The following is an 18,054-nucleotide window of genomic DNA, read 5'->3' as shown; positions in this document are numbered from 1 at the left end:
GGATCCTGGCAAAAGGCTCTGTGACTTTCTACTGGCTCCGTGGTGAAGAGGGATAATGAGAGCAGCTCTGGCAAGGTTACTGGACAGGCTGAAGTGCCTAATGATCTTGTCCATATACAGAAATTACAACTCAGAATGTTAGTCGCAGCTACCAAAGACCAATACCATTTTACAAGCTTATCAGGAACACCTTAACAGGGAAAGTCAGGTTGAAAAGGGTTGAGTACAGGTTTTAATTATAATTTTTGCAGAGTAATTTTTAAGGTAAGAACAGTCTAACATTTCAGTCTTAGTGCTACAACTTAACAATTACAAGTTAGGGTTTAGTCAAAAGAGTTTCACCTGTAACAATAGAGGGATGAAGGTCTCGATTTCCAGAATCTGTGCAGCTTCTTCCATCAGGATGTTGTCATACTAAAGAAAATCATTTTGGCATGTTTAAATACTTAAATTAACTGCAGCCAAAAATATATATATAACCAGATTTTCAACCCTTTATTTTTCAACTGACAAAAGTCTACCTTAAATCCTAGCTCCACCAGGTCGTGACGTTTGAGTGCAGCATGTGTGCAGGTCATGGCAATGATTTTGGCTTCTTTCACCAACAGATACTTGGAGCGGTCCAGTCCACTTCTCAGCAGCTCAAAGGCTCTGAACTCCTTTCAGGATAGAAAAGGAGGAATGTGAGTGTCAGGAATGACATCACTTGAGAGTGATATGTTACATTAAAAAAACAAAACAAAACCAAACAAAAGGGAACACAAAAAGTAAAATATCATTAAGAACTAAAATGGCTAATATTTATTCATGTATTAAGTAATTTTTTTTTTCCATAATAGGGTGAGGAGTGACTTTAACGAACAATTAGTATGACAAATGACGGATTTAAAAAATCTTTGGTAATAAAATCTTACACTTCAATATTCAGGAATGTAGTCAGCACATAATGATACAGCATGAATAGCTTATCTTTCATCCATGCATTTGAATACCTCCAATTGACTTTACTTTTCATTGCTGAAGTGCTTAATTCAAAGTGACACCCAGAAGATGAACCACAATTTTGAACTTCAACAAAGTCGTGATGGACATCTAAATGACTGGAAACTTACAGTACTCTGCTTTTTAATAAAATGTATAATTAACATAATCCCACTGCATTCTACTCTCATTAGAAGTGAGAGTCCTCTTTTCTCATGATGCAGTGATAGAGAAACTAGCCAGCCGCAGGGCTCTTCTGCAGAATATATGGGGTGTATTTTGTTTTTCAGTAGCTGCAGCTTGAGGAGCACTTTAGCAAAGATTTTCTTACATGAGTTACACTGGGAAAATTTAGGGGAACTTTTTTTTTTTTAAACCTAAAATATAAATCAGTTCACTTCCGAGTGGTGATATGATGGCACTACAAAAAGCTGCAAGGGGATGCACAGAAGAGGAGTATGGGCAAACAGGCAGGCTATTTTCAGGTTGGTACACTAGCTGTGGAGGGAATAGAGGAAAGGAGACTCGGACAGCACCACAGTATAAATATTTAATGTGTTACTATTTTAGCATTAATATTAAACTAATCAAAACATGGAATATTGATGAAGTCTATTTTTAACCCCCATGGCACCAAAGGAGTTGAGGAATGATATTAAGATGGTAAGATTTCATGGACACTGAAAAGACTAGGAAGAGGAAACCAAAAATAAGTAAAAAGTGGAACGATGTGGTGGGATTGCAGAGCAGTAAACAGCAGATGTCTATACATGCACGCAGTAGGCACACTGTGGCTCTGCCTAGCCATAAATTCTTAGGATATTCCTATGACAGCTTATTCAAAACTGCTTTTATATTTGAAAAGGTAGACAGATAAGCATATTCAGCATAATGTTGCTTCTGCTACCCTGCACCACATAGAGCAATACTTCTTAATGGGTGTACAGATTACACTGCAGCATGGGTGAGGCTCAGGGAGGAGGGAGAGGTACTGTGATGCAGTGATACAGAGGCCAGCCAGATAAATCAAGGTCACAACACATGTTGGGATATTACCTCTAGCCAATAACTTTTTATTGCTTTTTAGAGACCACCTTGGTGTTCCCATAAATCTGAAATGTTTTTGTTATCCCTACAGAAACAGTCGATGGGCTGAGAAGGAATAATAACAGACCTTCAGCTGTGTTTGTGAGTGTGAAGGGGTGTGAAAGAGATTGACAGAGAAAAACCTGAAGCAATAAGCAAGGTATAAAATGCAAAGCAATAACTAAATCTTAGAAAAATGCATCCACAATTGTGGAAAGTCACTATTAACCTACAACAATCTGTTAACGTGGGAGCCAGGAAAGCAGTTACTTGTGCAAGAGAAAATGTGGAATACCTGGAAAGACAGCTGGTATATAAATGATCAAATACAGCTGGTATATGTGGGTTTCTGTGACAAAATTAAAGGGGTACATGCTTATTGCTAATTTGAATTTGTGCTGTAATTAAAAATAAACATTGGTTTTACATGTAATGTTGTATGATCTATAAATACATAAATAAAATTAAATTGGCTTTTTGAACTCAAGTAACAACTGTACTTCTTGGCCCTGTGACCTTCTTACCTCTAGCTGGGTAAATATTTTCTTGATGTGGCGATAGCAGCCCTCTGCGATGTCCATGTCCTCCTCATATGACCGACCTTTGAACACAGGCTGAGGAGCGTTGGAAAAGTATTTGTGGAAGGGAAAGTGTGCAGCAACAGTCTCCACCTCCACTTTCTTGCCCTGTTTAGGCTTTACTTTGCTCATGTACTGTTCCCAGCGGGATATCACCTGTTGTGAAGAGAGACGACAGTCACTAAACACCCTCTCAAAGAGTCCCAGTAGTGATATTTAGTATACAGCTGAGAATCAGATACCTATGTCTTATACGGGTTTGAGTTTCATGTGTTTTTCACCTTCAACAGAGTGAGGCTTTTCTAGCAAGTTTTAATTGCTTTAAAGTGGGTTGTAATGCATGAGAGGTGGTACTGAAATAACGCTGAGAAGAAAAAAAAAAAATCATACCTGTTCACACCAATAAAATGTTAGCATTTTCAGCATTTTATTTGGGCCACCACTAATTAAGTGTTTCTGTCACTTAGCCATTACATTAAGAAAATGACCAGTGGATGTTCTTGTATGGGAATACACAGATCACAAGCCTCCACTTAGTTGATGTTTGAATGTTCTCATACAACAATTTTCTAAATGGCAGAAAGAGTTGCATGGCTCTGCCAAGCTTAAATGGTGCATCCTATATTTGTTCTAAAATATCCAGACTATAGCTAAATAAATAAATAAGCACAAATGAACAAATGAGAAGAGAGAGCCTCACTCTCACTGAGGTGCTCCTGCTGAGCATCTAATAACCAAAACCAAACAGCAGGGTAGATTATTTCTATAAAAAAATACCCCTGTAAAAAAAACAACATTAAGGCTGGCATTAATGAGTCTGCCAGAGGGCTCAGCTTAATTGTATGTTAAGTATCTGTCTGCACAGACTATTAGGACTACCATGGAAACCCTAATGATATGTGCAAAGACACTGTTATCAACAATCACTCACTTTCACATGAATAATCAAGGAAGTATGCCCATGGTCAAGTTGTCACTATACTAACAACCTCTTGCCAACATCTTCAAAAGACAAAGAACATTTGGGTCTGAAAATGTTTGAACAGTAACTCTATAATTGTAATCATTTTGGTTCTGGTGCCTGCACAACAGATTTAAATTGAACAACTGAGATTCAATCAGAGTTTTTAATTAAAGGAGTAAGAAAGAATATTTATACACAACATTATTTTAGCTCTCACTTGAATCCTTGCAACTTTATGTCATAAATGTTTATTTTTGGAACCATTCTAGTGAATCAGGGGAAATTGCAGTAGGTAATTGCCAGCAGTTGAATCTCCCCTGCAGCCTGAGGGGACAGTAATGATGCGGTGACAGGAATAAACAAAAAGAATTAAGAATGTTTCAAAATATTTATATTCTGGACAGAAAGAGCAGGGTGTCAGAGGAATAGAAACTTCAATAATGTCTGCATTTCATTCATCAGCAGTCTGAGGAGCAGGGCGGTCATTACAGAAATCCATTCAAATTATTTCTGCAGAATATCTCCTTTAACTCTACCTGAAAATTAATATCAAAATCGCACATGTATAGGAGGTTAAGATGTGTAATAGAAGGATGGTTAGGGAGGCTTTTTCTTGTTTTTTGTTCTTGTATGATAGATTGTAATACAAAATACATCCAACATCACACTTTGCATTTTTTTCCCATATTGCAAAACCAGGCCTTTCTGTTTCCAATGCTGTGTGTTCATGAGGTTATGTAATGATTCTGTGACAGCTTTGTCCTTGACTTCAACTTCTGAGTGCACCAAAAAAAACAAGTTATATCTATAACTACGTGTGTGAGGTCAAAACAAAACAAAACCAAAAAAAAAAAAAAAAGCAATGAAGGAAACTGAAAAGGACTGGATGCTGTGCTGTGTCCACCTGCATGGTAAATTTTTTAGGTTGTTGATGTTTGAGAGAGTAGCAGCAGTCTTCCATCCTGTTTCTCATAGATTACTGTCTTTTAAATTCCCATTTGTTTCAAGTTTATCAGCATAAAGCCCTACAGAAATTTTGGGGTCCATGAAAAATACCTATCTCCAGATTAGGTAATTTTTTCCTTCTGCCTTGAGCTCCTACAGGGGCACTTTCTGAGATCCAAAAAATTCACAAAAATGTCTGCAGTGGAAAACTGCCTATATGCGCATATTCAGTCTGCACCGCTGTACAGTCTTACCTGGTAAAGGTAGAAATGTCCAGCAGTCTCACAGGTATAAGAAACATCTCCTGGGACATCCAAGCTCTCCTGTAACCTTCCAACCTCTCGAAGGAGCTCCAGTCTTCTGGCTAGGACGTAGTTTACCCTGCCGTATCTGCAGACAGCACAGTGGTGTTAGTCAACAATCTTAACAATTAACCCATGTAAAGATAAGGAGGCAGTTACAACTAAATATAACAAATTATCACAACATGACACAATAGTGATATTTAATAGAAATCATGCTTCCTATATAAAGCTAGACAAACTACGGCATAATAATTAGAGTAGGTTTGATTAATTAAAGTAAATTAAAATTTGATTGTGTAAATGAGCAGACTAGCTAGTAGTGAAAGATCTCCTCGCCAATAACAACCCCCTTGGTTGGTGTTATACTAATCCCCTATGGCCAAAGCTTGATTTTCATCAGATAACATAAGAAGAGACAACTAGGACTGTGATACACAGCAGAGAAAATGCTGCCTGCTTGTCCAATAGAATTACTGTTGCCATATTGTTCTGTTAGCACTGGCTTTCAAATCTACTGTTGGTTTTGTGGTAATACTTAGATCTTGTTTATATCATCTTTACTGGGTTGTATGTATGTGTTCAATGGTATATTTTCAATAGGTTTTACAATCTGTGTAACAAATTACTTTCTACATGAAATAAACAGGTAGTGAGTAATGAATCCAACAATGGTCATGACCTACACCAGCATGTCACATGACCTGCATGTATGATTCATAGCAGCATGCAGTTAAATGAGCCTACATGCAATTGAGCAATCAAGAAGGAAACCTCAGCCTGCAAATGTGAGACAGGGCCTTGTGATTACTGACTTGACTGTGTGAAATACTGGCTGTTTGGTTATGGTCACCTGGGGACATCGTGCTTCTCATTATGCAGCTAAACAACACTGCTGAAAAGTGTCATCAAATTGCAGTGAGACAACAGGCAGGAAGTAGGAGGGGTTACAGGGTAATACTAGAGGTGAACACTATTTTTAAACCCTCTCCAAAGATTCTCAGTCAGCAGATGACTCAAAGACGATCACACTGCTCTGCCTGTTTGGCCTGTGTAAAATTAAATAAAAGTGAGAAGTGACCTTGCCTCCTAGGTTGACATACCTGTAATACATTCAACCAAAGCCAAGAATAGATTTAAAAAAAAAAAAAAAAAGTATAGTACAGGTGCACTGTATATCTATCTATAAGCCTTACATTTTTTGGGGTAAATTCCTGCACATGTAAAACATACAAACAGCAGCAGTGCCTACAGTTAAATCTGAATGAGGATGGTGTATTTAATTTCTGCCTTTAACTGGAATCACGGTATGTTCTTGACAAATATTTTTCCTTACAACCTGGGATGCGAATATCCACAATTAAACATGGCCTTCCCTAAGCTGCCGCCAAGATCTACTTTCAAAACCTCATTAAAATGGCAAGGAATTTTTCATGAAATGCATGGGAGCATTGTTAATTGAGGCTGTAGCTTCCCCTTTGTTAAGCACTCAGAAAAGCACTGCCGTCCATTTTTTATCTCATATACAGTGTTAATTAAATCTCACTGGCTGTCTCCTCATTCTGGTGTCAGTGGGGTGGAAGAAGTGTGGAGTCTGCATGTTGTGAGACAGCAAGGCAGGCAGGAACATATTAAATGCTGCTAGCTAGAGCGCTTTCTTTTATGTCTTGTGTTACTGCATTATTTAAGAATGCATGAGACTGCCTTCATGTGCAGATGCCCACTTTCCATACAGCATCATTCATACTACAATCATCCACTCTCAGGAGGCAGCAGTCATACAAAGGGTAAAGCAAATGAGACGCATGTGTAACCCCTCCCTTGCTCATTTAGGAATGCTGAGAGCTATAGGGTGCAATTTGCTCAGTGCCATGGATGGTTAAAATGGTAATTAACAATGTAGGATATAAGAACACTTTAAATAGTAACAGCATAAAAAATGACTTAATATTAAGTGACAATGAGCTATTTATATTCAGGTGGCGGCAGAAAAGGATTGCTGGAGAAAAAAAAAAAAAGGAAGTTTCTGGCTGGTTCATTCATTAATGGTGTTAAATACATTAGCAACTATATAAAACTGTGCATGCTTTGGGTACCTCGTGATACTCTGGCTTTCTGAAGTGTGCCATATGTATAGTGACCCCACCTTCTTTTTTTTCTCCCATCTCACTATGTCCCAGTAGTACTGAGTCACTATCCTTAAAGGCATTAGACACACTAAGAAAAAGGATATGCAAGATAGTTGGGAAACACTAGGATGATGACTGGTGAGGCTTTTTTGCCTGTGTCCTGCCACCATTTTTACATGATGAATTGCACTTAGTGTTAAACTTGCATGATGAGTGTATTTGATAATACTCAGATAATGTCAATCACCACTGATTTAAGAAGATTTAAGGGTTCCTTAATGAATTGAGATGAATAAATGAGTATTCATGATATTATTTATTTATGAATGTATTTAATTTTCAATCACATTGTTGTAAATTAATTATTAAATGGATCTGTGTACTCCTGGGGTAGGAAAAGGACATTACTACAGCTACTTTCCCATCTGACTTATCATGTGGTGCTGCACCAGTTAATATCCTGTAATATTTAGGGAAATATGCAAACACTTCAAACAGTGGTAGATCCAAATAACTCTTTCTACATGGTCTGCTGTTAGTTTGTTATTTTTTTATTTTCAAAAGGGGGTAGAACCAACGGATCAACTGTTGTGGTCCAGAATAGCTATGGATGGGTTACTTGGGCATGCGCTGCTTCTAAGTGCTTGGCTGCTGAGACAGATCCCTTAGGCTGGTGGAAAGGACTGGGAGTCCAACAATACCTAATGAAAATAAACCAGGTCCAAAGCCTGACATATGAGTGTAGCAGCATGTACTGTCTCAGACTCGTTGTGTATGTGGGAAACAGCGTTAATGTACGTGTGTTGTGAGTTGCCTCTGAAATTTAGATACACTGTAATTCTGTTCACTTGAGGGAATTCATGTCTCAGTTTTCACATATGCTTTACTGTTTGTTTAGGTGGACCAATTTGCACACGTGTGTGTGCGCGCATGACTTCTTTCCACCTGTTGTCTGCTGTCCTCACCTGCTGAAGTCTTTCTCAGTCTCCAGCTCTTCCTCTCCATGGCCCAGACGCAGAAGGTGGCGTTCGTCAATGTCTAGAGCCATAATCTTTTCAAAGAGCTGGTTCAAAGCCTGTGTGGAATGAACCAAAACAAACAAAACAAATAAGACAATAAAAATCTCTCATTTATATGTAATATATTGGTGTTAAATTAAGTATTTAGCAGGCTATAAGGTGAACTTCTGCAAGGAAAATAATTGGGGAGGGGGTCGTTTGCAGGAGAATAATTATAATCAAACTATGCTTCTGGTGGTTAAGGTTCCTTCTGGCATGCTTCCACTAGTTTAAAGCAACAGCAGATTACTTTATGATTAAATACTGAGGGGGGGGGGGGGGGGGGGGGGGGGGGGGACCAGGGCACAAGGGAGCTTAGATTTTAATTTCTCCTGCATGGTTAGAATAAGACTCTTGCCTGATTAATGGGCAGTACAGAGCACAAGCTTTAAATTCTCTTGACGGCTTTACATTTAGTTGATCAATGTGTTAGGGAAACTTTTCAGAGATAGGACTTGTATGTAGGTGCTGTGTGTGTGTGTATTTGGATGGGGGGAGTAATGACCTGGTTTGAGTGTGTGACTATGAGGGTCCTCTGCTCAGGAAAGTTATGATACAGGTTTGAGATGATCTGAACAGCAACGTCTGTCTTTCCAGTACCTGGTGGTCCCACAACCTGGAGGCAGGAAGTAAAAAAGGGATTATATCAAAGGAATGAAGCATTTTAACTGTAGGACATAAAAAAGAATAAAATAAAAAAACTGGTAATTGGAAGATAAGATGCAAAGGCAACCTTTCAGCAGACAACAGAAAGGTAAAGCTAGGCCACTGATACGCACATGCAGGCAGAGCCTGTAACAAGAGAGCCACTAAAACAAAGAAGAAAGCTGTAGGAGGAATATAGGAGGCATAAATATTTAAGCCTCTCCGGGTATACAAGTTACCATGATAATAAGCTTCATATTTACTTAACTGGGGGGAACAGCACATTAAATTTACTAAATAAATATTCATGAAACAGGTTGGTCTTAGTGTGGGTCTCTCAGGTGAGTAATCTCTGCTAAAATTAGTAAGCACAATTACATATTCATGCATAAATCAGTGCATAATCAGCTCCTTCGTTTCTCTACATGAAAGCTAGGCAGACCAGGAGGTAGTGTGTGCTTGTTATGGCTGCTAATGACTGTTACATATGCCAAAAAGAAAGGTTAGAAGGGGTGAAGTGAGTGGCAGAGGAAGGCATGCATACAGAGTTGTTTTATGACTCTGCTTATAGCCTTCTTGCCATATTTACCTCAGCTAGCTGCACAATAAATAACTTAGATCCCACTGCCAGTTTCCAGTCACCACAACAGAATAGCACTCTTGTCACAAGTGTGTTAAACAACTTTTGACATTTATAAAAAAAAAAAAAAAAAAAAAAAAAAGCAGTTTGGAGTGAAATTTCTTCTGGTTGTGCATGCCAACTGGTGAATGTAATCCTAGTTTAGTTTTGGGTGACCATTTAATTGCCAATGCCGAAACTACACAGGACATTTCAGTCAATGTTGTCATCACTCTACAAGATGGACATGAGAACATTTTTTTGTCAAATACATAAATAAATAAATAAATTATGGACAGCTTCAACTCAATCTTAAAACAGTGAGCAATTCCTAACATCAAACACTAAATCCTTACCATGGTTAGTCCTGGTTGCATCCCAGCTCGAATGGCTTCAATTTGAGTAGAAGTGAATTGAATTGTATTCCTGTAAGACATGTACATACTTGAAATTTATGAATCAAGTAATCTGACACTGAATACCCTTGGAAGCTTAAACGCATTTGTATTCAAATGACTTCATTTGTTTTTCTAAGAGATGCTTTGTGCTGCAAGTGTTGAGATGCTTTTGGAAACTGCACTGAAAGATTGCTAAGTCAGGGCCTCCCCACAGACATGCTGTTGCTATCAAGATTTAAATATCAAACTGCAAACTGAAATTGCTCAGGCAGCACAGGATGAATTGCAATTTTTCATGTAGCACAATTTTGGGGTGTTTTAAGTAGTACGGGAATATTAAAGCCTCCTCTGTTCACTTTTAAATTTTCATCTATAAATATGGGCATAACAACCAAACCACCACCACATTACATGCAAAACACAGCAGATACCATGGAGACAATTATAGACACATATCAGAATAGATCAGTAGCTCAGTGTAAGGTACCTACAATACACACAGCTTAGAGATTTGCACCTCCATACTTGCTTATACTGACATTAAGTTTTTGAATCCAAGGTTAAGGATTTAATGCACATAACATTATAAAATATACTAGTGTACTATATCATGTGGGTAGAAGGTGTAATTACCTTAAAAAAAAGAAAAAAAGAAAAAAAAAAGAGGTCATTGCACTGACTGAAAGAGTTTGACCATCTTGTACAACTAGCTTACAGTTAATCTCATGAAATGATAAATGGAAAGGTATGAGTGTTTATCGCTTACCGTTTGGGCTGATTGTAGGGATATGGCCCTCGGTTGGGGGTGACATAGGGTTCAACACTCAAGGTCTTGTCTTCCTCTTCTTCATCAGCCTTTCTTTTTTTCCCTTTGTCTGCTGTGTTTGAGGTGGGAAATGTGATTCTGGTAAAGCAAAAGAAAGGAGGGATAAATACAAAGTATTATTATAACAGTATTATTATAACAAGTACATAAATATGGCTACACAAGCAGACATGTTTAAAGTTGATTAACATTTTTCTTTTAAAATTCACCTGAATGGGGGAACTTGAAGTTCAGGGTTCTCCTCAGCGACCTTTATGATGTAACCAGGGAAACATGAACGCAAGTGGTCCAGTGACAAAAAGGTGTCGTTGAAGTCCAATGTCGAGATCTGATTGGGCATTTTTGAGTAGTGCGCACTGCCTGGGTCACCATAACCTAGGATGATGTCATGAAGCCAGTCTGGGACGACACATTCTGTGTTCATCAGATGTCTGATGGTCTCCAGCACAGCCTGAAACAGAGAGACAGAGAAACGTGTTACAGATGAGATCACCACAAAACAGACATCCATCCCACAAAAGACAGTTTAGCTGGATAAGAATACCTTTGTGGTAGGCTGATGGGACAGCAGATAATTTATAAGTCTGTCAGTTATATTTTAATGAGCTGCAAACTGTCTAATATTTTGTGCATCAAACGGGTAAGCGTGTTTACTTTTATGGCTGTCATGCTTCAAAGATGGATAGGAATGTTGCCTGAATACCAGTTAGTTGCTGCGCTTTTCAAATTCAGAAAAAGAAATACTTCAAAAACATCTGTAATTGCTGTGGCTGTGAAAGACAGAAATGGATGCACAGAATTAGAAATAGCAGATTTGACAATGCTGTAATGAAAAGCTCTAGAAGAGATGCAGGAAGGGGAAAAAAGCTAAGCGTTTTCTTCGTCCCAGTTAACAATTTAATGGAGCAAAGCTACACAAAACTGGTATTTTTAAGTTTTAGTCTCACTTACTCACATGATGGATTTTCTTATGACTCGAATTCCATGACGTGAAATCTATTTAACAGGTCATAAAATCAAAGCTTGGGCAAAGTTTTGCATCTTATTAAATTTCTAAGGACACGTGCCTGTTATACTGACTGTATACCACAGTAATACTTGTCACAGCAAGCATAATATTTTGAAACACTGCGAGTTTGCTTCCACAAGAAGAGCCTTAAACAAGAGTTAAGGGGATCATTGATAGAGCCTTGATTGAGTGGCAACCTCAGAGTCACCCTGGCCCCAACCTGAGAGGTAGAACACTAAAGAGGGTGATACATCACTCAGGGTGATGCTGGTAGAAGCAGAGCTCAAGGTCTGAAGGTAAGGCAATCCAAACCTTGAAATTATTTTCCTTAGGTTTGCGTCTCATGATGATGTTGAAGGTCTCATATGGGTCTTCAGTGCCACTCTGAATACTGTTGGTCATGTCCTGCTGGTACTGGTTCGGGTCTAGCCATACTCGGAATGTTCTGACATCTCCATGCAGCTTAGGCTTTGGTTCAGGACCTAGACCAGAGTAGCAAGGATTTACTTATTACAGCAGTGAAATAATCATAACCTAAAAAATCTGAAACTGTATAGCATTTTTTTTTTAAAAAACAGTGTTACAAAGTTTTACACAGTCTAAAGAAAGTCTAAGTATAGGTCAGGACTGTAAAACTGAGGACAGAGAAAAAGGATAAAAGTCAGTGTTAAGTGGGTCTAAACTGGCTAATACTCAGATATAAAACCAGAGTAATTTAATGCCTATTACAAAAAAAAAAAACCCTCTTTAAAAAGAGCTAACTAAGACTTTCAATGCCTCCTCAGGAAGAGGAATTACATGGTGACACTTGATTGACTGGCCATGAGCTTTAGGCCTATTCTCATAGGGAGCCTGTGTGGAGCAGTGTGCAGCTATCCCAGATTTCTAAATGGATTCTGTGTGGAGCTGCAGGGCACAGAGCAGAAACCAATCCTGTCTGTTTCTGACATGTGTGCCCATGTGCACAGTTATGTGGGGAACAATAAATTCCACCACACTAAAATGGGTGTGGTGATGGTTTAAGAGTGGAAGTTACACCCTCAAGACTATTCAGTAACAATGTAGACAGTTGGATGCAAGTGTATCAGCTGTTATAACAGATATTTATGCCACTGTATTAGGCCGTCAGTTATTAAAAGGCAGGATTAAATCAATACTTGATTTAAGGGGACATACCTTGTTCAAGTTATTAAGAACACATTTTAAAACATCATATAAATCTTCTATATTTGAGCAGTACACTTTTATAAGACAGTATGTCAGTCAGTTATGAGTGTCCCAAAATGTACATGTTGTCTTGTGTCGCCCCCTCCCCGAGGTTGACCAAGTGCCCAGTGATTTATATGACATCTCCCCTCCACACAGCAAGCCAAAGTACCATTTATCCCCGTTGGGAAGCTGGAAGTTTAACCAAGCCAACATTGCTGGGACACATTCTCCGGCATGTCTATTTAGAAAGCCCCTCTCCTCTGCATATTTAAACCAGATGAAAGGATATTTCAGCACATGGATGCATGTTCTGACTTGCACACTTGCAACCAAAAACTGAACCAGCCAACACTGCTTTGAGCACTGTTGCAGAACTATGTTTCCTTTTTCGTTTTTTTAATGCCAGAATCTGCTGTTGTTGGCAACAACTTGTTTCTAAGGTGAATGTAGCTTATGTAGCACATTACTTAATTTCACAGGACCAGTACATTGAGTGTCCTCATAGATAAAGCAAGCCAGAGCATGCCCTTCAGTTAAATCCAATAAATAGAACAAAGGGCAGGGGCAATAGCTCTCAGGTGTTGTTGACCACAGGTTAATGGCGTCTTAAGGTGAAAAAAAGCCAGGTCTCACTGTGACAGTCACCATGATGACACCATTCTGACCCTCTCCTGAGGATCAGCTGCTAGGGCTGATTGTGTACAGGTCTGATAGGAAGATGGATATAAGGTGTCACTGCTGTGTGTGAGCCTATACGTGCAGGCAGAAACATATATGAGCGTACCTTCCTCAATGACACGCCCCTTGTCATCCAGCATACCCTGCACCTCACAGCCTCTCACATACGCAAGGCCAGTCTGGTCCACAAATGACTGACGCCGGTCAAAACGTGTGCCGTAGAGCAGCATAGGGCGCACCGTGATCAGAAAGCAAACATCATGTTTCCGCAGACCTACAGGGAAATTAAAGGTTTATGGGAATCAGGCTGATGCCGAAAGAAGGAAAGGAAATGACTTAGAACTAGAAATGAGAGTGTGTAGTACTGTGGGGGAAGAAGATGAACCACCCTGTCAACATTTGCCTGATCATTAAAACCTGAAGCTCTAAGGAAAGAATTACTGGAAGTAATATCTCTCACTCACTGAATTACAAAAAATAAAACTACAAATGCAGCAGTAGAGAGAATAGTGATGTCAGTCAAATATATTTTTTTAATCCAGTGGATAATCATCTTTTTTTTTTTTTTTTTTAAATCTAGTGATTACATTTTTTTCCTGTACATTCATTTTCGATAATAATCAATCCAATATGCATCATTTTCTGGAAAGCTGTGGTAAACAGCCAGTCAGAGGCTTTGGTGTGCTTTTTATGCTCCTAGTGAATCACGTCCATCAAGCTCCTGTTGACATTATCTATAGCTGCCAGGAAATGAAACAAAGAGGCTCTGTGGCCGAAAAAAGGGTCATGAGCCTGATGGGATAGAATACAGCAGTAAGGGGGAGACTTTATGGTGGTTATAAACTGCCGTAGAAGTGTTCAGAGACTTAATAAAGAGGGGGAAAAAAAACAGGAAAGCTAAAAGTATACCAAGGCAATATGAAATGGGAAGGTGATCCATCATAAGAGGGTTGATTTTTGTAATCTGTTTGTTTGACATTATAACGGTCAGCTTCTTTTACCTTCCCACTCATGCTTGATATGATCTTGTACATTGAGGTTAATAGTGACATCAGCTCGAACACGAGCAGGCCAGCTCTCTCCGATGTTGGGCTTGGCAACCTCAACTATGGAAAAAGAGGTGATTGGCTGAGCCATCCTCGCCCAGCCTCCAAACACCACTCCACCATACTCTGACTGCCTGTTAGAAAGACAGACACAACAAGAAGTTAAGACAAGCGCTGTGGGCTATTGTCAAGAATGAAAATCAGCTGGATTTGGGGCAACACATGGCACTACTGCTTACTTATTTACTTCTGCAGGAACAACAAGCAAGTTGGTACACCAACTTGACATAATGGGAGCACTTATTATGTTAAGCAATGGGTTTTAAAATGTGGTGTGCCAAATGCCATAAATTATTATCACTGTGCTCTGTCACCATGTGAGAGGTACACAGAGGATAAAAATCTTCATTTATTAAAGTAAAAAGACGAAGTGTGCTGTAGATTAGTTATTGCTTTTTTTTTTAATTTAAAGAAACACTAATGTTTATCAGTCCTATTTCAACGTACATGTTTTTACTATTCTTTCAGTGGTATAATATTTTAGCTAAGAATCTAACAAGGGACTATGGATCAGGTTTTCTGTGCAGCCAACAAAAGTGAGGACATCTCACCATGGTTTCATGCGCCAAATCACATCTTCTATGTCCTGCCTGATCTCATAGGTGGACTCTAGACGAAAGAGGTTAAAGTTCCTCAACAGGTAGTCATGAAGGGTCAGGAATTGGAGATTTAGCTTTGGTAGAGCCAGACAGCCTGAAAAGATAAAACACACATATACATATAAAAGTTTAAAGAGAACATTTTTAATTCATTAATTGAGTTTATACTGACTAAAGCACATTTAGATGGTAAAGTCAGTTAAATCCCGGTGTTTTAGTTGAGCCACAGATTACACAGATAAAGTAGTACGTACTCTACTTCGCATCATCTCACAGACATGCCAACTTAGTAACAATTCACACATTAATTAATAACACACACACCTTCCCCTGAGTAATACTCTGTTGGCACAATGTTCTCATCCCAGATTATCTTCTCCGTTGGATAAAGGGGCATCTGGTTAAGTTGCTCAATCTGAGAGATTCTGCGCTCATGACGAGACACCTGCGTGTGGATGGGAAACAGCAAGAGAGAGATAAAGACTCACAGAATATGTTTGGAGAGAAATTGGCAATAAATGCTGCACTGCCCGTTTGGCCCAATGTTTAGGATCTTAGGATCTTAACTTCCTCCCTTGCCAGAAGACATAAAAGAAATAAAGGTGACAAACCTTTAGTTACAACCTTTTTTTTCTTTCCAAAACCAATATAGTTCTTCTGTTCGGCTGTTGATTTCCTCTGCTATACATATCTGCACTATATGGGCAAAAGTACTGGACCACCTACACATTACACTAACAGGAGCTGTTTAGCCATGGAAACCCATGCCATGAAACTTCTGGGTAAACAGTTTTTGTGCTGATGTTAATGCCAGAGAATGTTAGGATCTGCGCCTCAGCACTCAGTGACCCCGCTCTGTAACTTTATATGGTCTGACACTTCATGGTTGAGCGTCTGTGCTTCCCAAACAGTTGATTGTGGACTCTCTAGGAGGGAGGAAATCCACTTGTTGCAATGCTGGCATCCTCTTACGGTACTATGCTCAAATTCAGGGAAATCTTTAGAATGACCCATTTTTATACAAATTACATTAAGGCAGACTGCAAGCTAGGTGCTTTTTTATATACATGTGTGACAATGGGACTGAAAACACCCGAATTCCAAAATCAAGACACGTGTCCCAGTACTTTTGTCCATATAGTGAATCTGCATCATTTTATTGGCTAAAGAATGGTTTGTTTGACTGATACTTGCAAATAATATGTTTATTGGCAAGAGTTTATTGCATTTTTGGCCACAGCAGCTTTTGTTAGCAGTGGAGAGAGACAGGAAATGGGGGAAAGATACAGGGGAAGACACACGGGCAAATTGGCGACAGGCCGGGACGTGAACCCGCGCCGCCCGCACCGTAACACGGCACGGCATACGTATGTGGTTGCCGGCTCCACCACTAAGCCACCCAGGCGCCCCTATTGGCTGATAATTTAATCAGATAAATACAAAACAGTTCTTCTCCATCACTTCTTATAGGTAATTGTGCATGAGGACAGCTTTGAAACAACCACTTTGATGAAGAGGTCTGCAATAAATAGGTGAGTGTGTATTGGAGAGACTAGATGAACAAGGGTCCACCAGATTCCTGGAGAGGTTTTTAAAAAGAAGATAAGGACAGCAAGGGAAGGGCATCCAGAGAGCACAATCAAAGCTTAGGCTTTTCAAGAGATTCCATAAAAGGAAAGAAATAAACGGCTCTCCATCTCATCAGTACTGTCTACAATTTACCCAACATTACAGAAATGCCCACATGAAGCATTTATTGGATTAGAAGGCAAATTCACAGGGGAAAGGCCAGTGAAATGGGAATACTATATGTATCTGAAGGTCAAGAGACTAATTACTTTCAAATGTAAAAGCCAAACCTATTATACCGTATCACCAAGTGACCAGTGAATGTTTTGTAAAATAAAATAAAGTGTTTTATAAACACAATTGATACATCTTTTATATTTTCAGTTGACATATAGCCAATTTCTGATGTATAGCTTTACTAATTTAAAGGTCTTAAGCATTAACCGTTGACTACAAACACTGGAATAAATATGTCAATATCTGAATTACAGAAAAACAACGGGAACATAATGTTTAATGGTTTTTTCCTCTTTCAGTTTTTAAATTTCAAGAAACTCATCATAAAAAACTGACATGCTCGCATAGATAACACAATAAAAGCCAACAGTGTGCTTACCAGCAATTCAAGAAGAACCTCTTTCTCAATAGTGGTGTCTTGCCCTTCAGGCAGTTCAGGCAGCAGGCATAGATATGAGGCCACCTTGTGGAGCATATTGGGACTATAGAGAAAAAAGATAAACAGTCAGTTAGAAACAGAAGCTAACACTTTTGTCTTGAGCAGAGATAAATAATAACTAACTACTTTCTAATGATTTGGTAAAGATTCAAGTGATGAAAATTTCAACAGGAACAACCATAAGGCTAATCATTTTATAAAGAGCTTTATTCTTTAAAATCTGTACCTCTCCCTTTATTATTAAAAAAAAGTACTAAGTCTTTTAGAAGACGGGGAGTGGTACAACACTATTGGGGGGAAACTGTTCAACAATTAATTGTATTTATTAAAATACAAGCACAAAGAACCTTGCACAATACTGAATGGCCATGATCTTGCATTACTTTAAATAAGACACCATATGTTTGAGTATACTCCTATAACCACTAACAATGTCATTCACTGCATCAGCAAATGTGAAACGTGTAAACTCCCTGATGCAGAGAAAAACTGAATTTAAACAAGACTAAGTGAAGCTGTGAAGTGGAAAACCATCCTGTGGTCTTATGATTCCAAATTATAAGTTTCTTTTCTGGAGAATCGTGGATATTGTGTTTCACAGAAGAGAGACCACTTTTGTTATTAGCAAACAGTTCAAAATTCAGCATTTCAGATTGTATGGTATTGCAGTAGTGCAC

At 38.8% G+C, this 18,054-nt stretch overlaps 1 protein-coding gene across 1 annotated transcript in view; it reads right to left on the bottom strand.

Annotated features, from left to right (window-relative positions):
- aqr (aquarius intron-binding spliceosomal factor) overlaps positions 1 to 18,054 on the bottom strand; it is a 74,172-nt gene that overhangs the window by 39,834 nt on the left and 16,284 nt on the right. Inside the window, exons 15-29 of the mRNA XM_030719166.1 lie at positions 17,318 to 17,420; positions 15,457 to 15,577; positions 15,085 to 15,226; positions 14,429 to 14,607; positions 13,534 to 13,701; positions 11,853 to 12,022; positions 10,741 to 10,982; positions 10,472 to 10,609; positions 9,664 to 9,733; positions 8,549 to 8,659; positions 7,951 to 8,060; positions 4,809 to 4,944; positions 2,592 to 2,801; positions 522 to 659; positions 343 to 414 (exon numbers count right to left, since the gene is read on the bottom strand). Of these exons, the coding sequence (XP_030575026.1) occupies positions 343 to 414; positions 522 to 659; positions 2,592 to 2,801; positions 4,809 to 4,944; positions 7,951 to 8,060; positions 8,549 to 8,659; positions 9,664 to 9,733; positions 10,472 to 10,609; positions 10,741 to 10,982; positions 11,853 to 12,022; positions 13,534 to 13,701; positions 14,429 to 14,607; positions 15,085 to 15,226; positions 15,457 to 15,577; positions 17,318 to 17,420 (2,110 nt within the window). The remainder of the gene's footprint in view (positions 1 to 342; positions 415 to 521; positions 660 to 2,591; positions 2,802 to 4,808; positions 4,945 to 7,950; positions 8,061 to 8,548; positions 8,660 to 9,663; positions 9,734 to 10,471; positions 10,610 to 10,740; positions 10,983 to 11,852; positions 12,023 to 13,533; positions 13,702 to 14,428; positions 14,608 to 15,084; positions 15,227 to 15,456; positions 15,578 to 17,317; positions 17,421 to 18,054) is intronic.

The sequence above is a fragment of the Archocentrus centrarchus genome, chromosome 22, assembly GCF_007364275.1.
Source record: "Archocentrus centrarchus isolate MPI-CPG fArcCen1 chromosome 22, fArcCen1, whole genome shotgun sequence".
NCBI classification, from domain to species: domain Eukaryota; kingdom Metazoa; phylum Chordata; class Actinopteri; order Cichliformes; family Cichlidae; genus Archocentrus; species Archocentrus centrarchus.
This window is presented reverse-complemented; position numbering and strand designations above follow the sequence as displayed.